At 43.7% G+C, this 24335-nt stretch overlaps 1 protein-coding gene across 1 annotated transcript in view; it reads left to right on the top strand.

Annotated features, from left to right (window-relative positions):
• The window catches only part of armc2 (armadillo repeat containing 2), a 119410-nt gene that overhangs the window by 12786 nt on the left and 82289 nt on the right, over window positions 1-24335 (top strand). The window contains exons 5-6 of the mRNA XM_055634977.1: window positions 1704-1896; window positions 17991-18067. Coding sequence (XP_055490952.1) covers window positions 1704-1896; window positions 17991-18067 — 270 coding nt within the window. The remainder of the gene's footprint in view (window positions 1-1703; window positions 1897-17990; window positions 18068-24335) is intronic.

Raw genomic sequence — 24335 nt, 5'->3', positions numbered from 1 at the left:
AATATCAATTTTACTCGTCACATGCATCCGAAGGTGCAGTGAAATGAATTTGCCAGCAGCGATACACTTAAAAAGAACACACAATCCACAATAAAATTTCACACAAACATCCACCGCAGCATTCTTCACTGTGGTGGAAGGCAACAAAGTTCAGCCGGTCCTCCCCCTTTGTTCACCCGTGGCCGGGGCCATAAACCCTCTGTAGTCGCCACTACGGATGGCCCGATGTACAGACCCTCTCGTCGGGATGAACAAAACTCCGACGTCGGGGCGGTCGAACACACTCTTCGAGTGCCCGAATCGGTCAAACACGGCTTGGAGCGCCCGAATCGGCATTTTCCTACCGCAGACCGCGGCTTCAGGACGTGAAAGGCCGCGGGCCGGCGGTCGGAGCTCTTCTCCGGCGATCCCCAGCGAGGGATCCCAGGCTCTGGAAAACGGTATCCCCATTTCCCCTCCCCACCACCCCCCACACAAGACACACTAAGAGACACCTAAACTAACATTAGATTCACCAAAAATACCCAAAACAAGTTGAAATAATTAACACGCTGCTGGCAGGGTAGCCGGCTCGCAGCGCCACTGTGCTGGCACGAATCTTTGGTCTCCTATTCCATCCCAGTCTTAACTCGTACATACTTTATCACAAGGCCTTCTCCACAAAGTTAGTTGCTTCTAATGTTAGGGTTTACCTGTTCTGTTGAATTGATACTTTACATGGTTATCACCTCAAGTCAGGAGTATTGTGCTTTCAGCTGACTGACAACAATATTCTAGGTTTTGATAATAGTTATTATGAATGTCCTAATTCTGCTCCTATAACATGTTCTTATGGACTTGTGGAGTAAGAATTTAATTGCTCTGTTTAAATGACAATCAATTGCTCTTTAGTATTAATAAACACTCCCCTCCCCACCTTGCGCCTTAGAAACATAGAAACATAGAAATTAGGTGCAGGAGTAGGCCATTCGGCCCTTCGAGCCTGCACCGCCATTTAATATGAACATGGCTGATCATCCAACTCAGTATCCCGTACCTGCCTTCTCTCCATACCCTCTGATCCCCTTGGCCACAAGGGCCACATCTAACTCCCTCTTAAATATAGCCAATGAACTGGCCTCAACTACCCTCTGTGGCAGAGAGTTCCAGAGATTCACCACTCTCTGTGCCTTCCTCCACCCGAGTCATTTAACCAGTTCCACTATTCTTCTTCTTGCGCATGGCGTGCACAGCCTAAAGTTGTAGGACAACTTGTTCTTATTTGATTGTGCACGCCAGGTTGATTGCATTCGTCGAAACAGGGCGGACCACGTGAAGGTTGCAATCTCCCACCCCAACCAGTTCCACATTTCACATTGTATCCCTCTTGAGTTCACACCTTCCCTAGCCAACGATGGTGCCCACCAAGGCACCTGAGGTCATGTGTTGCTGGTTCTGATTAGTCCTGGTCTTTTCCCGCCTCCAACTCTTCCCCCCTACTCCCCCCCCCCCCCACTATACTTTCAGTATGAAGAAGGGTCCCGACATGAAACGTCACCTATCCTTTACCTCCAGCGATGCTGCTTGACCCGCTGAGTTACTCCAGCACTTGGTAAAAACCAGCATCTGTTCTTTGCTTCTACGCCTGAATCTTGACTGATCAATGCAATGTCCTCCTTGTAGCCTTGGACTACATAATGCAATGTTTTATGCTTTACTTACAGTTATAAAGAAGTTAAATTCAGATGGATCCCTCAGCAATAAAAACACTTCATATGATGCTGATAAATCTGCCACATCGCAATTGAACACAAATATCTCAGCAATTTGGAGCACGAAATGTGAGGGAGAAGAGATGATGCCTGACAGGATTACGGAGCAGACCAGCTCACTTTCATCACCGAACAGTCTTGAGAGGTACTTGTTTGATCCAAATATTATGATTGAAGTTCCAATTATTTATAAAGCACCCAACCAACTAAAGCATTTGGAAAAGAATTGATATGTTTTTTCAAAAGTACCTGGGGGACATTGGTTTAAGGTGGGGAGTAGGAGGGGGGGGGGGGGGGAGGTAAAGATTTCATAGGAACCTGAGGGGCAACATTTTTACACAAAGGAGGGTAGGTATATGGAATGAGCTGCCAGAGGAGGTAGTTGAGGCAGGTACTATCATAGAAACATAGAAAATATATGTGCAGGAGTAGGCTATTCGGCCCTTCGAGCCTGCACCACCATTCAATATCATCATGGCTGATCATCCAACTCAGTATACTGTACCTGCCTTCTCTCCATACCCTCCTGATCCCTTTAGCCACAAGGGCCACATCTAACTCCCTCTTAAATATAGCCAATGAACTGGCCTCAACTACCTTCTGTGGCAGAGAATTCCACACATTCACCACTCTCTGTGTGAAGAAACATTTGAACAGCTACATCAATAGGACGTTTTGAGTGATATGGGCAAAACGCAGGTAGGTGGGACTGGTGTACATGGCATGTTGGTCGGCATGTATGAGATGGGACAAAGGGCCTGTTTCCACGCTGTCTGATTCATGACTACTGTCAGAGAATATATACGTTGCTGAATCAAACATATCAGGAATATTAACTTAAATCATGTTGTTTCTTTACCTCCTTATTCTGGTTGATTCTCGACAATGTTCTTTTTGCAACTGAGTAAAATGTTGTAAACTGTAGTTTGACCAATGTTTGATATTATCTCTTTGTGGCTAATGGAAGATGTCACTTGGCAGTGTTGATAATATTCTGCCTGAATGTGTCCACTGACATTCTCTAGAATAGTGTGTAGGATAGAACGCTACACACATTGTAGGGTTTTATCCTACACAACATGGACGTTGGTCGGCGTGGACTCGGCAGGTCGAAGGGTCTGTTTCCACGCTGTAAATATCAACTAAACTAAACAAAGAGGACGGGGAGGAACAATTGTGATGGAGCGGAGGTCAGGAGAGATTAAATAGTAAGGAAGGCAAATTCAATGCTCGTATTTATATCAAGAGGACTGGAATACAGAAATAAAGATGTAATGCTGAGGCTCTATAAGGTGCTGGTCTGGTTGCATTTGGAGTACTGTGAGCAAATTTGGGCCCCATATCTGAGGAAGTATGTGCTGGCTCTGGAGAGGGTCCAGAGGAGGTTTACAAGAATTATTCCAGGAATGAGTGGGTTAGCATATGGTGAGCGTTTGACATCACTGGGCCTGTACTCGCTGGAGTTATGAAGGTTGTGGGGGGACCTCATTGAATCTTACAGAATAATGAAAGGCATAGATAGAGTGGATGTGGAGAGGATGTTTCCACTGGTGGGAGAGTCTAGGACCAGAGGTCACAGCCTCAGAATTAAAGGGCGCTCTTTTACAAAGGAGGTGAGGAGGAACTTCTTTAGTCAGAGGGTAGTTGATCTGTACAAATTCATTGCACAGTGGATATTTTAAGGCAGAGATAGATAGATTCTTGATTAGAACTGGTGCGAAGGGTTATGGAGAGAAGGCAGGAAATTGGGATTAGGAGGCAGAGATCAACCATGATTGAATGGCGGAGTGGACTCGATGGGCTGAATGGCCTAATGCTACTCCTATAACTTGTGAACTTGGAAATAACATAGAAAATAATGATGCATGGCAAAACGAAGTTATGGGTCAAATAAAGAAAAAAATTTGGGCCTAAAGAAACAGGAACATCAAAATCCAACAACATGTAGACAGAAGGAACTGCAGATGCTGATTTATGAAAAAGGATACAAAGTGCTGGAGTAACTCAGTGGATCAGGCAGCATCTATGGAGAACATGGATAGGTGACGTTTCGGTTCGGGACCCTTCTTCAGACTCCAACAACAGTAGTATGATAAATGTGTAAAGTGGTTATGATCTAAAATGATGTGCTTGTACAGTGGAATGGCAATACCATGGTTGTGGTACTGACATAGTAATCCACAATCCAGCTCTGACTTGGATAGACACAAAAATCTGGAATAACTCAGCAGGTCAAGCAGCATCTCTGGATAGGTGATGTTTTGCATCGGAACCCTTCTTCAGACTGTTTCCATAGTATTTCTCTCAACTAATCTCCTAGGGAAGGAAATCTGGTCGGACGTCTGTGATCTGTGACCTAAAACAACATGGTTGACTCCCAAAGACCTCTGAAATTATCTAGCACAGCCCTTAACTGAATGGGCAGTTGAGTATGGGCTTTGAATGTTGGCCAGGGAGAACGTTCAATTTGAACAGTGTCAACCATATTCCGTGATTGAATACATTAATTGTTTGTCAAAGTACCTGGAGAAAGATGAAAGGTAGACAAGGAAAGATGATGTGTTCATGAAGGAACTGCAGATGCTGGAAAATTGAAGGTAGACAAAAGTGCTGGAGAAACTCAGCGGGTGCAGCAGCATCTATGGAGTGAAGGAAATTGGCAACGTTTCGGGCCAAAACCCTTCTTCGGGCTGATGATGTTCTGCTTTGCAAACCTAAGCTTCTTTGCAATGAGTTAACAGCCTGAAATACGGCCAAAATGGTAGGCAGCACCAAGACCTGACCCAAAAGGTCAAATGTGATCCTGAGCATTCATAGCAACATAGAAAATAGGTGCAGGAGTAGGCCATTTGGCCCTCTGAGCCAGCACCGCCATTCAATATGATCATGGCTGATCATCCAAAATCAGTACCACATTCCCCTGCTTTTCCTTAGCCCTAAGAGCTAAATCTAACTCTTGAAAACATCCAGTGAATTGGCGTCCACTGCCTTCTGTGGCAGAGAATTCCACAGATTCACAACTCTCTGGGTGAAAAGGTTTTCCAGTCCTAAATGGCCTGCCCCTTATTCTTAAACTGTGACCCCTGGTTCTGGACTTCCCCAACATCAGGAACATTTTTCCTGCATCTAGCCTGTCTATCCCTTAAGAATCTAATCCCTTAAGAATTTTATATGTTTCCATAAGATCCCCTCTCTTCCTTCTAAATTCCTGTGAATACCAGCTCAGTCGATCCATTATTTCATCATATAGCAGTCCCACCATCCCGGGAATTAACCTGGTGAACCTACACTGCTCTCCCTCAATAGCAATAACGTCCTTCCTCAAATTAGGAGACCTAAATGGCACACAATGCTCCAGGTGCGGGCTCACCAGGGCCCTGTACAACTGCAGTAGGACCTCCTTGCTCCTATACTCAAATCCTCTCGCTATGAAGGACAACATGCCATTAACTTTCTTCACTGCCTGCTGTACCTGCATGTTTTCTTTCAGTGACTGATGTACAAGCACACCCAGGTCTCGTTGCACCTCCCCTTCTCCTGATCTAACACCATTCAGATAATAATCTGCCTTCCTGTTCTTGTCACCAAAGTGGATCACCTCACATTTATCCACATTATACTGCATCTGCCCACTCACCCAACCTATCCAAATCACCCTGCAGCCTCATAGCATCCTCCTCGCAGCTTACACTGCCACCCAGCTTTGTGTCATCCGCAAACTTGTAGATGACATTTAATTCCCTTGTCTAAATCGTTAATATATATTGTATTCATCATGGGAAGGGCAGAGATTTGGAGTCCATTAATGTCTGATTAAAGATAGTCCGAGGGTCTTCAATGAAGTAGATGTTAGCTGTGGACTGCTCTCTGGTTGTTGGTAGGATGGTTCAGTTGCCTGATGACAGCTGGGAAGAATTCTGCTCTGTGTATCTTGGTGGGAGTGGGGGTGTGGTGGAAGCTATGCCACAACATTACTAAATGTTCGTGTCCACCACAAATTTGCAAATTCTATCCCATACATTTACATCTAAGTCATTATACCACAAACTGAAAGGGCCCAACACCGATCTCTGGAGTGCATCGCTGGTCACGGATGTCGATATATTGCACTTACATAATCGCAGGAACTATCTGCTGCCATGCTCGTGTCTATTGCAGGTAATATCGTAAAGTATTTAAAAATATTTAGACAGGTACATGGATAGTATAAGTTTGTAGGGAAAAGGGCCAAACTCAGGCAGGTGGGACTATTGTAGATTAGTTTAGTTTATTATCACATATACCAAGGTACAGTGAAAAGCTTTTGTAGCGTGCTCCCGAGTTGGACGGCATGGGCAAGTTGGGCCGAAGGGCCTAGTTCCGCACTGTACGGCTCTATGACTCTCTCATAAATGTGTTGACTCTCCCAGCCCAAGATTGAGAAAAAAAATTTAATTCCCAAAAGAATAAATGGGTCAATATGAATTTTTTTGTAGAATTTGTTGCACATATGCTGATTGCACTTCGCAGATATGCCTTGTTGTTCTATCTTGGTGGAACAGATCTTATATTGACTATTTACAAGTGTATGTACTCTGATAAGATAAATAGTTGTGAACATTTAAACCTGAGCTAAGTCGATAAGCTTAATTTTCTTTTAATGTTGTGCATGGTCTTAGTTAAAAGCCTGTAAAAATGGACATAATTATAAATATTCTAAAACCATTTCATTCAATTGAGCTGAAAAAAATATACTATGTATTAGGGAAATGAAAACCTGTGGTTTACCAACACTGGAATTGTTGGCCAAATAATGTATTCTGGTGTAGTTGCTCTCCAACGATATAGAAGATAGGTGGGGCAGAACTATGTTCCTTTAACTTATCTTCTTAAACCAAAGTTTGTTGAAGTAAAAAAAAGTTTCTGCATGGCTATGTGAAAGGGAGAAAATTTCAAGTTGAAGGCCTTTAATCAGGTTTTCAAGTATTGTGTCCTAGCCCTGTCCCACGGTGCGAGTTCATTCCAAGAGTTCTCCCGAGTTTGCCCTGATTCGAACTCGGAGATTTATGGTAATGGCCATTCGTCGGTACTCGGGGCTCTCGTGGACATTTTTCAACGCGTTGAAAAATCTTCACGAGTCTTCCCGTTTACCTGCCGTTACCGAGTCTTCCCGAGTGCCTACCGTTAGCGGTACGAGCCGGTAAGAGACGTCCCCGAGCTCCGACGTACCTGCTACGTTCATTCTCTGTGCTTACCATGAGTTTGATTTTTTAAAAACTCGGGAGAGTACTTCAATGAACTCGCACCGTGGGACAGGGCTATGACACATTACTTGAAAACCTGATTAAAGGCCTTCAACTTGAAATTTTCTCCCTTTCACATAGCCATGCAGAAACTTTTTTTTACTTCAACAAACTTTGGTTTAAGAAGATAAGTTAAAGGAACATAGTTCTGCCCCACCTATCTTCTATATCGTTGGAGAGCAGCTACACCAGAATAAATTATTTGACCAACAATTCCAGTGTTGGTAAACCACAGGTTTTCATTTCCCTAATACATAGTATTTTATTTTCAGCTCGATTGAATGAAATGTTTTTAGAATATTTATAATTATGTTCATTTTTACAGGCTTTTAACTAAGGCCATGCACAACATTAAAAGAAAATTAAACTTATCGACTTAGCTCAGGTTTAAATGTTTAAACCTGAAAGTTAGCGAGAGGGCCTAAAACACCAGGCCGTCGGCTGCGGAGGCCTCAATAAGCCCGATCATGGGTGGACAAGAGAGAATGATGACCGGTTGCATCGTGGCTTGGTTCAGCAACTTGAGCGCCCTGGAGAGGAAGAGACTACAAAAAGTAGTAAACACTGCCCAGTCAATCATCGGCTCTGACCTTCCTTCCATCGAGGGGATTTATCGAAGTCGCTGCCTCAAAAAGGCTGGCAGTATCATCAAAGACCCACACCATCCTGGCCACACACTCATCTCCCTGCTACCTTCAGGTAGAAGGTGCAGGAGCCTGAAGACTGCAATGACCAGGTTCAGGAATAGCTACTTCCCCACAGCCATCAGGCTATTAAACCTGGCTCAGACAAAACTCTGAACATTATTAACCTATTATCTGTCATTTTGCACTTTATCAGTTTATTTATTCATGTGTTTTGTAGTCAATGCCTAATATGTTCTGTGTGCTGACGCAAAGCAAGAATTTCATTGTCCTTTCAGGGACAGAAGAGGACTGTACTTTGTGCCTTCCCTCACAGTGGGAACCATTGTGGGGGGATGTATTTATGTGTTGAAGTTAAATTTCTTCTTTAATGCTATGTTGTATTTTAATTAGTGTTCTGCAAGGACATCTGAATTTCCCTGAAAAGGGGATTAGTAAAGTCTTTATCTATCAATCGATCTAGCTATGATATTTGCATATCATCATCACGACTCATCGTCATGACAATAGGTACAGATTTCTCACAACAGAAAAACATGAATATCATTTGTAAGTTAGAACAATTATAGTTCTGAGAACAGCATTAAAGAGGAGCTTTAAAATGTAGAAATGGTGACAGGGAAGGCACTTAGTATTTCTAGAATGTCTAGTGACTTTCTTCCTGGTTTAGTTTAGCTTATTTAGTTTATAGTTTAGAGATACAGCATGTTCTATGTTATCCCACTTTCCCGTCCACTCCCTACACACTTGGGGCAATTTACAGAGCCCAATTAACTCTGCTGTTTTATTTATAGTCATACAGCTCAGAAACAGGTCCTGTGGCCCAGTTCATTCATGCCGACCAAGATGTTTATCTCAGCTAGTCCCATTTTGCCTAATTAGTATCGTCTTTAGTTTAGAGATACAGTACCGAAACAGGCCCTTTGGCCCGCCAGGTCCACGCCGACCATCGATCACCCATTCACACTAGATCTATGTTATCCCTATATACCACAATTTTCAATCAAACCCCACTCCCTAGCAACAGGACAAACCCACGTGGTCAATGGCTGCATCCCAATTTAGCTCCAGAGGGTCAATCTTTCAAAACTCCTTAGATTCTGGAGTAACAAACCCGCAAACGTAACTCACTTTTGGGATGCGGGGAACAGACCGAAGTGGGCAAACTGCCAGTCAGTAAAGTAGCAGCACATTTAGAAAGTGGATCATTGGACAAAGTCATGGCGAAAGGTAAAATGTCTCCACTTATAGATTTTTCGAGGGCTAGTAGCGTGGCGGGAGAAGGATGGTGTATCTGGACTTCCAGAAGGCTTTCGACTCCGACGATTAGTGACATGGCAGCAGCTCTATGGATAGAGAACTGCTGGCCCACTGTGTGTCACAATGGCAGGCACTAGTTTACCGCACAGTACTGGGATGCTATTTACATATCATTAAACTGGATGAGAATTGAAGGCAATATCTCCAAGGCTGGTTGGGGGCAGTGTTAGGTGTGGAGGAGAGAGAGGACTTGGATAGGCTGGCTGGGTTTGTTTCTGCAGTTTAATGGCCTATGGAGGTTACCAGGAAAAAATGTCCATCTACGCATGGCAGTGTCATATGAGCATGCATGGAATGCATGTTGAACCTTGCTGCGATGATAGCTGGAGTAGCTTGCAGTTTTGGTCTCCAATCTACTATCTGCAAGGTTCAGTTCAGGAATTGAAGGGTGGATAGACTGGACTCTCTAGAGTTTAGGAGAAAACTTATAGAAACCCCAGGCTAGATGCAGGGATTGTTTCAGTCCAGGACCACAGCTTAAGATTCTTTTAGAACTTTTTTGCATTGAACTCTCTGCCACCCGGGAGTCAGTTCATTGGCTATATTTAAGAGGGAGTTAGATGTGGCCCTTGTTGTGAAAAAGGTACGGGTCTGAGTTGGATGGAGATCATATTAAATGGCGCAGGCTCCGAATGGCTACTCCTCTGCACCATGTTTTATTCTATGGCATGTCAAACTCGGCACCTGCGGTCAGGATCCGATGTGAGGCAGAGCCTGACCACACGGTGTGTAATGAACGTTTCAACAGTCATTCTGGTTGAGGGCAGGATGAAGAGAGAGGATTTTGTTTCTGCTGGCCTAGGTCCCACCAGGAAAAATGTCCATCTACCCATGGCAGACATGAGGCATGGAATATTTGAACCTTGCTGTGATGATAACAAGCTTCTGTTCCAATTACTATCTGCAATCAGTTCAAATTGGGTGGCTGGACTTCAGAAAACTAGGGACCCCAAGGATCACCCGCCAGTTCTTAGCTGCATTGAACCCAGGAGTCCAGTGGTTGTGAAACGGGTCAATGGAGTCGCCCTGGCCACTCTCTCATTATTCGCATGTCATCGGGAAGATGATCTAGGAGCCACACTAACGTCCGTTGCTGATTAAACGCCACAAAAGCTTTTCACGTAGAAACATAGAAACTGAATAGGTTCTTGCAGGAGGAAACATAGAAAATAGGTGCGGAGGCCATTCGGCCCTTCGAGCCAGCACCGCCATTCATTGTGATCATGGCTGATCGTCCTCAATCAATAACCCGTGCCTGCCTTCTCCCCATATCCCTTGATTCCACTAGCCCCCAGATCTCTATCTAACTCTCTCTTAAATCCATCCAGTGACATGGCCTCCACTGCCCTCTGTGGCAGGGAATTCCACAAATTCCCAACTCTGGGTGAAAGCTTTTTTTCTCACCTTAGTCGTAAATGGCTTTCCCTTTATTCTAAGACTGTGGCCCCTGGTTCTGGACTCGCCCAACATTGGGAACATTTTTCCTACATCTAGCTTGTCCAGTCCTTTTATAATTTTATATGTTTCTATAAGATGCCCCCTCATCCTTCTAAATGTCAGTGAATACAAGCCTAGTCTTTTCAATCTTTCCCCATATGACAGTCCCGCCATCCCAGGGATTAATCTTGTGAACCTATGCTGCACTGCCTCAATCACAAGGATGTCCTTCCTCAAATAAGGAGACCAAAACTGTACACAATACTCCAGATGTGGTCTTACCAGAGAGCCCTATACAACTGCAGAAGAACCACTCTACACCTATACTGAAATCCTCTTGTTATGAAGGCCAACATTCCATTAGCTTTCTTCACTGCCTGCTGTACCTACAAGCCAACTTTTGGTGACCTGTGTACAAGGACACCCAGGTCTCGCTGTACCTCCCCCTTACCTAACCTAACCCCATTGAGATAATAATCTGCCCCCGTGTTTTTGCCACCAAAGTGGGTAACCTCACATTTATCCACCTCCAACTAAACTCTGAACTACGTAAATTTGTGGGGTGTCGTTTTTTCTTTGTACGATTATAGTTTATATATATATATATGCATACTGAACTTTTTTATTGTTTAACATGGTGTGTACAGAGTACTATGTGTACATATTTGTTATGCCTCTGCAAGTGCAATTAAGAATTTCTTTGTTCCGTTTCGGGACATATGATAATAAAACACTCCTGACCCTTGTATCATGGCGGAGATAAGAGATGCTTAAACATTGAGTGGAGTTGCTGCTGATGTGCTCTGATGACCTTGGGCGTCACCGTGGAATAAGAATGCCACTGTGGTAGAGAGCTGGTGCGTGTTTGTCACATCCAACAGCAGCAAATGATCAGATGGTGGAAGAGGTAGCGGAGGAGAAACAAGAGGAAATAAACCTCTAGTGTGGGTCACATCGCTGTTGTTCAAAATAGTGCAGAAATTTGCTTAACCACCTTTGTGTGTGGGAGGTGACCTTTGCTGATTTCAGACGCCCGACATTCAATTTTGACTCCCACGTATGAACACGGTAATTTGAGTAGCTTCGACCACGGAGTTTGAACCGGCCCGTTCGCGGAGCTCGGATTCAGCCGCGGGATTGACTTACTTGCCATCACCCGGCGGGGTCACAACATCGGTAGCCTGGATCGCCTCAGCGCAGAGGGAAAACAAGGAGGGAAGAGTCAAAGACTTTAAGACTTTTGCCTTCCATCACAGTGAGGAGGTGCCTGGTGAACTCACTGTGGTGGATGTTAAATTTGTGTTTAGTGTGTGTTTTTGTTATTTTATTATATGTATGACTGCAAGGCACGAAATTTCATTCAGACATTCAGGTCTGAATGACAATAAAGGATACTTTACTTATGCGAGGGTGATAATTTCATAAGTTCAAGCATTAAGCTATTTGGCCTATCAAGTTGGCTGATCTATCTTTTCCTCCCAACCAAATTCTCCTGCCTTCTCCCCATAACCCCTGACACCCCTACTAATCAATAATCTGTCAATCTGTGACTTAAAAATCCCCAATGACGGCCTTCTGTGGCAATGAATTCCTTACATTCAGCACAATCTGATGAAATTCTTTCTTATCTCCTTTCTTGTTTCCTGTTTCCCCGAGTATATAGGGGTATGAACCAAACACAGGCTCTGTGCCTGTGGACGACACAGTGGAGTAGCTTGTAGAGCACATCCTTGGGTGCTTCCATGTGCAGTTTGCATGTTCTCCCTACGGCCGTGTGGGTTTCCTTCGGGTGCTCCGGTTTCCTCCCACATCCTAAAGAAGTGCAGGTTTGTAGGTTAGTTGCCTTCCTGTGCATTGCCCCTAATGTGTAGGGAGTGAATGAGAAAGTGGAACAACATGGAACTAGTATGAACGGGTGATCGATGGTCGGCATGGATTTGGTGGGCCGAAAGGCCTGTTTCCATCTTGTATCTCTAAACTAAATAGTAAGATTAAACGAGAACTTACCAGTTCGAAGTTTGATTGTTATTTTATGAGGAGTACGTTGAGGGAATACGTGAAGAACCCCGCCAGGACGCATGCGTGTCATTCTTCAAAGCAGCGGTGTGAAATTACAGATAACTGTAATGACTTAAACATAGTAAGATTAGAGAAGAGGATACCAGTTGAGTATATGATTAAGGGTGGGAGCGGAGGGCACGTATTCCCTCAACGTTACTCTTCATAAAATAACGATCAAACTTCGAACTGGTAAGTTTTCGTTTAATCTTACTATTTTACTTCGGAGTCACGTGAGTGACTACGTGTAGATTTTAAAGCTGTGATTTAATGCCGTGGAAACGAGTCCATGCATCACATCTGCCTTGATGATTATGGGAAGAATAGTGTTAACCTTATTAGGCATGAATTCGACGTTGAAATCAACGATAAATTTATTAACACCAAATTATAGCCCCTATTCATGGGGTAAAATTATATTACAGAACTTAAAATTGTTTCTGCAAATGTTCCAGGTTTAATTACTGGTTTGTGATAAAATCGTTGGAAAGTTTTCTCTGTTGACCATCCTGCTGTCTTGAGGATTTGGTCCATCGGAACATCCAACTGCATAGCTGCCGATGTAGCTGCAGCCCTGGTGGAGTGAGATTTTAAAATGTTAGTATCCACTCCAGCCTTTATTAGCACCTGTTTCAGCCATCTCGAGATGGTCTGGTCTGTCACTTTTTTGTGTGGTTGTTTGTGGCTGATTAAAAGTGCCATTTCTTTGCATCTGATGATTTTTGTATACTCCATATATAATAGTAAGTGTCTCACTATATAGAGACGATCATCTGTCGGGTAGGCCCTAAATTCTATTTTAAGGCCTGCTGACCCCTGTCTGTTCTGCTTGACTAATTCATTGATGTGAAAAGTTAAGTTTCCAGATGAAGAAGTCATGTTGTCCAGTCTTAATTTATGTAGCGACTGTATCCTTTGTGCCGTGACCAAGGCCATCAGCATGACTGTTTTCAATGTCAGTTTCTGTAGGGACAGAGCTGTAGCTGGAGACCAGTTCCTTAGCATGGTTAGTACAATGCTCACATCCCATATTTGGGAGTACCTGGTTCTCGGGGGATTGACATTAAAAATTCCCCTCATGAGTTTAGTTTAGGTGTGTCCCAACAGAATGCTGCTCTGTTCCTTGCCATAGGTATGTTGACACAGCACTTCTGGCGCAGTTGATGGCACTATAACTGAGCCCCTCGTCGTAATGGAGGCCTGCCAGGAATTCCAGAACAGAATACAGAATTGCACTTCATTGATCTGTGGTTGATGTTGTTGTTGTGACAGTACATTTCCCATTTCCTGATGTACACCAGGTACTGTTTTTTGGTGGACTGTCTGTGGGCCGCTGAAATAACGTCCACTGTTCGGTCCGTCAGTCCCAGATGCAGTAGAGGTGCTTTTAAACTCTACAAATTAATAAGTTCATATGGTTATGACATGGGTGGCTTTCCCTTGTTACGGGATGAACCAGTAAATTTGGTCTATGCCGGATGGTGATGCATGGTTCTAATACCATGTTGAGTATCACAGGGAACCATGGTTGAGTAGGCCAATCAGGTACTACCAAAATACCAGACGCAGAGTCTTGCTGTATTTTCCTTAATACCCGACTGATGAGGCAGAAAGGAGGGAATGCATAAATAAACAATCTCCCCCAATGCAGCGAAAATGCATCTGTCGCCGCTGCCCCAGGGTCTGGTTCCCATGAAACATAGTTTGATAACTGGTGATTAAGCCTGGATGCGAATAGATCGATATCTGGTGTTCCATACCGTGCTGCAATATCAGCAAATACTTTTTTATCCAACATCCATTCGGTGTTTTCATTAAATTTGCGTGACCTGGTGTCTGCCACTAAAGTTAGTTTACCTGGTAGGTAGGTAGCTGATATCCAAATATTTTTCTGGATACACCATTGCCAAATTGTGTTGGCCAGATTGTCCCATGATGTCGATTTGTTTCCACCCATGTGGTTGATATATGCTACCACGGTGGTATTGTCTATCTGTAGTCTAACATGCTGGTGATATAACCCAGAACAATATGACTTTAGGCCATGGAATGCACCCAACATTTCCAGGTAGTTTATGCCCAGTGTCTGTAATAATGATGCCTCCTGTACATTCCATCTACCTCCACAGCTGGAGATGGAATTGGTAGCACCCCAACCAAGTGCACTGGCATCAGTTTGTAGCACCATAGACAGGTTGCTGATAATGATTGGGTTGGAACAATGCCGAATGCTATCTTTCCACCATTTTAGTTCCATTATGGCCTCGGTTGGTAGCTTCATTGGTCTGTCAAAATGACCACCATTAATTTTGAGTGCTCGTATTTTTGCCCTCTGTAAATTTTGATAATGTAAAGGTCCGAATTGTGTGGCTGGAAAGGCAGCCACTATTTTGCCAATTATTCTTGCTACCAATCGGATGGATGGTTTACTGATGTCAATGAGGTTACTGCAAGCCTCTGTTAAAGCTGTAACCTTCTCCTTAGGCAAAGTCACTGACATGTGAACTGAGTTAATGGTGAACCCCAGATAATCCATTGTGATAGAAGGCGTTAATTTAGATTTAACTGGATGGACGATAAAATCCAGGTTTTCAAATAATTGTTTAGTGGCTGTTACCGTTTGTTTAGCCAATTCCAAAGTTTTGCCCACAATGAGTATATCGTCTAGATATGCCATCACCATGTGTTTTTGTTTCCGCAGAAACGCTAGGGCTGGTTTCAAAATTTTTGTGAACAGCCTGGGGGCTGATGTTAGATCATTAGGTAGTGCTCTGTACTGCCACATCTGACCCATCCAGTTGAATTTTAAATAACATCTGTGGTCACCTCGTATAGGTACTGAATAGTAAGCATCTTTTAAATCGATGCTTGCCATGTAGTAACCTTTGGAAATCAATTGCTTAGCAGTAACAAAGGTTTCCATCTTGAAATGAATATATTGTACGAAAGTATTCAAATTAGTCAAATCTATGATGATGCGACAACCACCATCTTTTTTGTTTTTGATAAAGATATTGGACACGAATTCCATTGATTCGTGTTTATTTTTGTCAATTACCCCTTTTTCATAAAGCCGCTCCAGTTCAGCGTGTGCTTTTGATTTTTCTTTGCCTGAAAGCACGAACTTTCGGTTCGGTACATGTTGAACTGGAGGGTTATGTTTATGTATAAATTCTATGGTATATCCCTGGATACTGCTTAAAATATAAGTGTCGGTAGTTAACTTATTCCATGCATCCAGATAGAAGTGTAATCTCCCACCAGCCTCCATGCTCCCGTTAATTCGTAAGGAACCAGACCCACCTACCTCCATGGTTACCAGTGGTAGGTTTACTTTTTTCTCGGTATCCTTCGTGGACGTTGAGGCGCCGGTGTCTGGGTCTGTGGTTGGGTTGGTGTTGGGGGTTTGCTCATTTTCCTGGAAGGCCTAAAAAAAAACGATGTTCAGTGTACCTGGCCTTCGAGCTTTCACCAGTTTGTCTTGTTCGACTGGTGGGTGCGTAAGGGTGCTGTTTGTGGCCGAAGTAGGTTTTAGCTGATGTTGCTTTGATGAGCCCCAGGGTTTTTGCCTCCTCATCGAGTTCTTTCACTTGTTTGGATAGATTACCTCCAAATAGTAGAATTGGCGGTTTAGGGGTTCCAGGTTTGCACAGACCTGCAAATTTAGGGTCTAAAGTGGGTTGGATGGCACTCTTCCTAATTCTGTTTATTTTGTATTGAGTGTTGCAGAATAAAGCAAGTGCATCCTTGTTGATCCTGTGACATGTCTTTTTCGTCTATTGTGCGGGCGAAAGCTGTAATTCCCGCTGTTAGGAACTTCAGTACTTTTTGGAGTTTCAAGTCCCTGGCTCTAATTGTTACTCCGACGTGTTTCCATATGCACTGGTTTACAATGGGAACATTCAGTGATGTACAGTTCCCTGGTGGTAAGTGTCTTGCCGTGGGGTCCATTAATGCCTGTCCTTGTAGCTGCTTAAATGACATATAGTCAATACTGGCAGCTAGTTTTGGTTCCAGGTTTTGGCCAGTTAGGTCTGGTTGTATGAATTGGGACACCATGTCCAGTAAATCTTCGTTTTCTTGCACCCCTCGCACACTTGGTGATTGTTCTGCAAACCCCTCTTCAGGGACAGCCCAGAAGTGACCCCCAGTACTCCCCTCTGACGAGGGAGAAGCACTGTGCAGCCCTACAAGAGGTACTGCTGTAGGACTTACAGATTGCCCACAGTGACTAGCCTCCATCTCCCGGAGCCTGTCACGTTGGAGCATTTGCTCCATCAGCCGCTCCAACCGGCTCCAATGCTCTCGGTCACTGGCCGCTCGCGGCTGCTGAAAGTCGGACTCATCGGAGTCAACGACTCTGTCAGATTTTTGCTTTGCCTTACCGCCCGGCCGCGGTGTAGATCTGGCCGGTGCGGGGGTGAAGTCGGGCACAGCTGTTCCCATTACGGGCGATTCGTGTGCTGTTGGCCGCTGCTGGCTGCCCGCAACTCCGCGGTCCTCCCCCGCCAGCTTTGTCGCAGCCTTCTTATTTCTCTTTGTCCTGTCCATTGGCTCCACCTGTAACACAGTAAGTGGAACAAAAAAGAACGCAGAGTATTCCTTACCTGCAGTTCCCGGCTTTTAAATTCTGCCGCTGAGGGGGAACGTCGTTCCACCTGCATGACTGTTTCGCAATGCGTGTAGCGATATGACACGCATGCGTCCTGGCGGGGTTCTTCACGTAGTCACTCACGTGACTCCGAAGTAAAATCTATACTAAACAGGCAAAAATTGGACTAGCTCAGGTAAACATCTTGGTAGGCATGCATGAATTGCGATAAAGGACCTGTTTCTGAGCTGTATGACTATGAATAAAACAGCAGGTGAGTCTTGTTCTTATCGAGTCCACACACAAGACTAGACGTTGCTCAGCCAGAGCTGAACACACTTCTTGGCATCTGCATACAATGGTGTCTGTCTTGTCACTTCTTGTGCGTCTTGTGCGTGGTGGTGGAAAGATTGGTGGAAACAGGGCCGCGACGTGAACGCTCTTTCCTTGACCCCAGCAGGTCAGTTAATTGGCCTCGGTAATTTGCCCCGAGTATTTAGGGAGAGGATGGGCAAGTGGGATAACATAGAAGTTATGTGAATGGGTGATACAAGATAATACTCTACATAAGTACAATCAAGTCGGGCACAAATACAATAGATAGAGCAAAGTGCAGAATATAGTTCTCAGCATTGTAGCACATCAGTTCCATCGACAATGTTCTCTCTATAACCGGGTGAGTTTTCTCCGGGTGCTCTGGTTTACATCCACAGCCAAAAACCTGCAGATTTTTAGGTGAATTGGCCTCTAAAATCACCCCAAATGTGTAGGGAGCAGATGCGGAAGTGGGATAACATAAAATGTGTGCGAACGGGTCGATGTGGACTCGATGGGCCGAAGGGCCCGTTTCATAGCTTTATCTCTAAACTAAACTAATCTCTCAAATATTTTTGTTCATCTGTTTCAGTGAATTTGTTAAACAAGATGTTGGACTTTCTAACAGTCCTGGAAGCACTGAAAATATCAAGGAACCAAACAGATCAGGTATTTCCTTATATAGGAATATTCTCGATGAACGCAATTAGCAAATAAACATTTAATTAACAATTGTTACATTTATTCTGGTCATCAAGATTAGATGGCGGGGTGGCAGCTGGAAACACTCCTCATCTCTGGGAAATTAAAATATGAGAACAGGTTCCATTCAGATACCTGGGAACAAACGATTAGGCTGATACTTCAGGATGCAAAACTACATAATTGAATTTTGGAGGTCAACTAGCTGATGTGACCAAAGTCATAGAATCTTTACAGCGTGAATGGAAGCCACTGAAGATAATAGAACCTCCTTAAAATGACTTGCCTTGAATGCTTAAATTTGTTACGAATCATTGAATTCTTTGTACACAACCCTTTCAGAGATTCCTTTGCTTTTCCTTTAAGCCCGCATATAATAATTGTGAGAAACCGGGAACTGCACGTGCTGGTTTATCAAAAAAATAATAGTGTTGGAGTAACTCACCAGGTTAGGAAGCATCTCTGAAATACATGGATAGATGTTGTTTCGGATCAGGACCAGTTCGTAATTCAGCAGGTCAGATAACATCTTTGGAATATATGGTTAGATGACGTTTCAGACCCGGGGCCCTTTTTTTCAAAAGTGTCACGAAGATGTCGTCTCTCCATGTCACGTGCCCGAAATGTGAGTTACTCTCGTAGTTTTTTTGTCAATTCCAGTGATTTGCTGCATTTGACTGCTGAGGTTACGAAATGACGTTTCTAGTTTTATAAACAAATTGGGACACCATTTATAAAACATGGTTCTCGCTGTGAGTGAAGGCCAAAAAAACATTCTACGTTTTTCATCTAGTCAAAGTGAAATTGAAATCGGCCATTAAAGCCACGCCGGGGGTGACCAAGTTAAATATAGAAATTCAAGTCCCGAGTTCCAAGCCGCGCGGGGCTTGTAAGTCCCCGCTCCAGGAGCTCTTCAACCCCGCAACTCGGGCGGGAGAAGTCGCCGTTGCGGGAGCTCTGAAAAGCGGTCTCCCACCAGGGACCCGCGGGCTCCCGGTGCCGCCGTCCGCCAGACCCGCAGTTGCAGCCTCCGAATCTCCAGAGGTCGGGCCGCAGCTGTGCTCCACCACCGCTCCACCCGCTCCGGACTCGGCCAGCTCCGCGACGGTGAAGATTTTTTAATTATTGGCAACGTTTCGGGCCGAAAACCCTCTACTTACGTGAAATTAAAAGTTCTGTATCACTTTAAAGTTCTATACAACAAAACATTAAAAGTTCTGTGGTACACAAAAAAGCCTTCTTCCTCCTTAAAGGTTCTGTAGACATTAAAAGTTCTGTAGACATTTAAACCCAGTGAGTTACTCCAACACTATTTCTTTTTTTGATTAACATTTTTAATGAATGTCAAGTCACATTTATTTATATAGCATATTTAAAAAAACAACTCTCATGTGTCAAAGTGCTTTGCATTTGTATAAGAACAGTGAAACAACCAAACTACATACATATAGTCCTCGCTCAGAGGACGTCAAGAAAGGCTTGGGAGTACAGATGGGTTTTTAGTCTAGACTTAAAGGAGTCGATGGAGGGGGCAGTTCTGATGTTGTAATGAAATGTTATTAAGTATATTTGCACGGTTAGTCAAGTATAGAAAATAGGTGCAGGAGGAGGCCATTCGGCACTTTGATGAACTACTTAATACATTAAGTAGTTCATATATTATAATATATTAACATATATAATATATTAAGTAGTTGCCATTTGAGCCTAATTTATACAGTTTGGGGAGAAACCTGCAGCAGTGTGGAATCACTCCTATTATTTATCAGAAGCGTTATTGGCGATCCTTTAGTAATTTCATAAATGAAAGCTAGGGCTGCTGCAAGGAAGCCTGTACTCTCACCTTTATACATGTGCAAAACACATCATGTATAGGGCCCAAAGGAACATAGGAAAACAATCATTGATTTCCTGTGCTGTTCCGTATAAATGAGAATAATAATGTCTATTTCTTCCTGTATCTGTGTCTGCTGTTTCTATTTGTCTCGAATTTTGACTTTGAAAAAATGTTTCTCCTCTCCCTCGACCAAATTTACTTTCAAAAAGCCGCAGATTATTTGGCAATGATCAATCTCATTAGTGAGCTAGTTTTGAAGAAACTCAAAGCAGTCATCTGTCCTACATTACAAAAGGGACAATATTTCAAAGGTATTATAGTGCACGGTTGCAAGTTCCACGTTTTCACCCCCTTTAGATAAAGGAAGTATTTTATCTGAAATGTCCATTGGATTTCTTAGTGACTTTTTTTTATGTTAAGCATCTTTAGTTATGTTCTTAGAATAAAGGGGAGGTCATTTAAGACTGAGGAGAAAAAACTTATTTACCTAGAGAGTTGTGAATTTATGGAATTCCCTGCCACAGAGGGCAGTGGGGGCCAAATCACTGGATGGATTTAAGAGAGAGTTAGATAGAGCTCTAGGGGCTAGTGGAATCAAGGGATATGGGGAGAAGGCAGGTATGGGTTATTGATAGGGGACGATCAGCCATGATCACAATGAATGGCAGTGCTGGCTCGGAGGGCCGAAAGGCCTCCTCCTACACCTATTTTCTATGTTTCTATGTTTCTTCAGTGGAAATGTTCTCTCTATAGTCACTATATCATACATAACTGTTCATAATTTTAAAGATTTATATGAGGTCACATTTCAGATGCCTTTTCTCAAAGGAAAAGAGACCCAATCATTTGACGTTCGAGAAACAGGCCCTTCGGCCCACTGAGTCCATGCTGACCTGCGATCACCCCCGCACACTAACACTATCCTACACACTAGGGACAATTTTACTATTTCACCAAGCCGATTAGCCACAAACCTGTACGTCTTTACCGTGTGGGAGGAAGCCACTGCTCCCAGAGAAAACCCACGCAGGTCACGGGGAGAAACATAGAAACATAGAAATTAGGTGCAGGAGTAGGCCATTCAGCCCTTCGAGCCTGCACCGCCATTCAATATGATCATGGCTGATCATCCAACTCAGTATCCCGTACCTGCCTTCTCTCCATACCCTCTGATCCCCTTAGCCACAAGGGCCACATCTAACTCCCTCTTAAATATAGCCAATGAAGTGTGGCCTCAACTACCCTCTGTGGCAGAGAGTTCCGGAGATTCACCACTCTCTGTGTGAAAAAAGTTCTTCTCATCTCGGTTTTAAAGGATTTCCCCCTTATCCTTAAGCTGTGACCCCTTGTCCTGGACTTCCCCAACATCGGGAACAATCTTCCTGCATCTAGCCTGTCCAACCCCTTAAGAATTTTGTACGTTTCTATAAGATCCCCTCTCAATCTCCTAAATTCTAGAGAGTATAATGTCAGGGTAGAAAATACAAACCGGTACAGGCAACACCCGCAGTCGGGATCGAACTCTGGCGCCATGAGGCACCAACTCTACCACTGCACAACCATGCCGCCCTATTTGGTGAAAATGTTTTCTCCGTATTAATTATATCATATAACCATATAACCATATAACAATTACAGCACGGAAACAGGCCATCTCGGCCCTACAAGTCCATGCCGAACAAATTTTTTTTTTTCCCCTTAGTCCCACCTGCCTGCACTCATACCATAACCCTCCATTCCCTTCTCATCCATATGCCTATCCAATTTATTTTTAAATGATACCAACGAACCTGCCTCCACCACTTCCACTGGAAGCTCATTCCACACCGCCACCACTCTCTGCGTAAAGAAGTTCCCCCTCATATTACCCCTAAACTTCTGTCCCTTAATTCTGAAGTCATGTCCTCTTGTTTGAATCTTCCCTATTCTCAAAGGGAAAAGCTTGTCCATATCAACTCTGTCTATCCCTCTCATCATTTTAAAGACCTCTATCAGGTCCCCCCTTAACCTTCTGCGCTCCAGAGAATAAAGACCTAACTTATTCAACCTATCTCTGTAACTTACTTGTTGAAACCCAGGCAACATTCTAGTAAATCTCCTCTATACTCTCTCTATTTTGTTGACATCCTTCCTATAATTGGGCGACCAAAATTGTACACCATACTCCAGATTTGGTCTCACCAATGCCTTGTACAATTTTAACATTACATCCCAGCTTCTATACTCAAAACCTTCTATAATCATAACCTTTCATAACTTTAAAGATTTCTTTGAGGTCACTTTTCAGATACTTGTCCTTAAGGGAAAAGGGTGTGCAGCCTTGCATTTCTTGATTCTTCCCTGTACCCGCTCCACTGCTTCTGTACCCTTGAGTATGCCATACACTTAAGTGTGGTGTCACAGATTTAGCATAGCTACACCAAGCTTAAAATTAAATGCCAGTGCAATGCCATTGGTCTTACATTAATCTACTCAAAAGTGAATGAGGAAAATGGGCTTATCTGCTGAGAGTTAGCAAAGACTTGCTCGGCTGGATGGTTTAGATCAGTGGTTCCCAACCTTTTTTAGCTCATGGCCCCCTTGGGATCTTTTAATTTTTCTGTGGCCCCCCCTGACATTATTAGCGGATAAAAAGTACTTCAATATTATACCTTCCATAAAAATATCAGTCTATTAATTGCACATATATTCTCTTTTATTCTATTCCACAAACGTCAAAAATATTTCAACTACATAGATTTAAATTTATTAGAAATGAAATTTAGGAGGCAACAGGGTGGTAGCTCTGTGGCCCCCTTCATTGAACCTGTGGCCCCCTAAATCCCAAAACTTTTCTGTGGCCCCCCCTGAAATTTGCCATGTGGCCCCAGGTTGGGAATCACTGGTTTAGATAGTCATAGTCATACAGCATTGAAACAGGCCCTGCATTAACTCGTCCAAGATGCCCCATCTAAGCTACTCCTATTTGTACGCATTTGGCAAATATCCCGCTAAACCTTTGATACCTGCACAAATGTCTTTTAAATCCTGTCAACTTCCTGTCTCAACTACCTCCCCTGGCAGTTCGTTCCACTTACTCACAACCCTCTGAGTGAAAAAGTTTCTCCTCAGGTTAATGTTAAATCTGTCCCCTCTCACCTTAAACCTAGATCCTCTTCTTGATTTCCCTACTCTGGGTACTAGACTGTGCATTCATCTGATCAATTCCCTTCATGATTGTATATATGTCTATATGATGACCGCTCAGCCTTCTGTGCTCCAGGCAATAAAGGTTTAGCCTGCCCAACCTCTCTGTGTAACTCAGGCCCTCAGGTCCCGGCACCATCCTCTTCTGTGTTGTTATGGTTCTATGGTGATACCCAGAGGCCCATTTCACAATTTCTGTATCGTTTGACATGGTTTTATTTTTAATTATTCATTAACAGCACCTCCCATGTCTGCTTTGCCAAAATAATATTTGAGATTTGTCGAAATCATCTACACTATTTCATAATGTTTCTTTAAAATGATGGGAGGGATAGACAGAGTCCAGTGCTGGGATTTGTATTGCTTATATTATTTCACTCAAAAGTCACCATTGCAGAATACTGTGGCGTCCGCCTAAACACGGGCCACTCAGGCTCGCACCCTCGTCAGGAGATACGAGGGCGGGCACGTGACGTCATGGGCTAGAGGGAGTGTCCTGGTACTTATGGTCTCTCACCTCGAGACCTTGAGGAGTCGACAGGTAGCTGAGCCCGAGGTAACAACCTCGCTCAGCTACAGCAACATTGTATTATAATTAGCGCACCAACCTAACGTGTCACCACTGAATAAACGACTCTTTGACATCTCACCTTTATTCACCACGTATGGTGCCGCTACAATACTTTCATTCCTATGTTGATGCAAGGAACTGCATTTGCTGCTTTACAAAAATGACACAAAGTGCTGGGGAGTAACTCAGCAGGTCTCAACATCTCTGGCGAACTTGGATAGGTGATGGTTTGGGTCGGGACGCTTGACATGGTTCAGTCTCTGAACTTCTTCACAGCACCTCCCATGTCTGCTTTGCCAAAATAATATTTGAGATTTGTCGAAATCATCTACACTATTTCATATTGTTTCACCCCAGATGGTGAAAACATTGACTCCAGTGCTGGGCGATAGAGCTGCAGTCTTACGGTGCCAGAGACATGAGTTAGATTCCGCACACGGGTACTGTATGTCCGGAGTTTGTACTTTCTCCCTATGACCATGTGGTACTGCTCGGGGTGCTCTGGTTTCATAGAAACATAGAAACATAGAAATTAGGTGCAGGAGTAGGCCATTCGGCCCTTCGAGCCTGCACCGCCATTCAATATGATCATGGCTGATCATCCAACTCAGTATCCCGTATCTGCCTTCTCTCCATACCCT

This window comes from Leucoraja erinacea, chromosome 5, assembly GCF_028641065.1.
Source record: "Leucoraja erinacea ecotype New England chromosome 5, Leri_hhj_1, whole genome shotgun sequence".
NCBI lineage: Eukaryota > Metazoa > Chordata > Chondrichthyes > Rajiformes > Rajidae > Leucoraja > Leucoraja erinaceus.
This window is presented reverse-complemented; position numbering and strand designations above follow the sequence as displayed.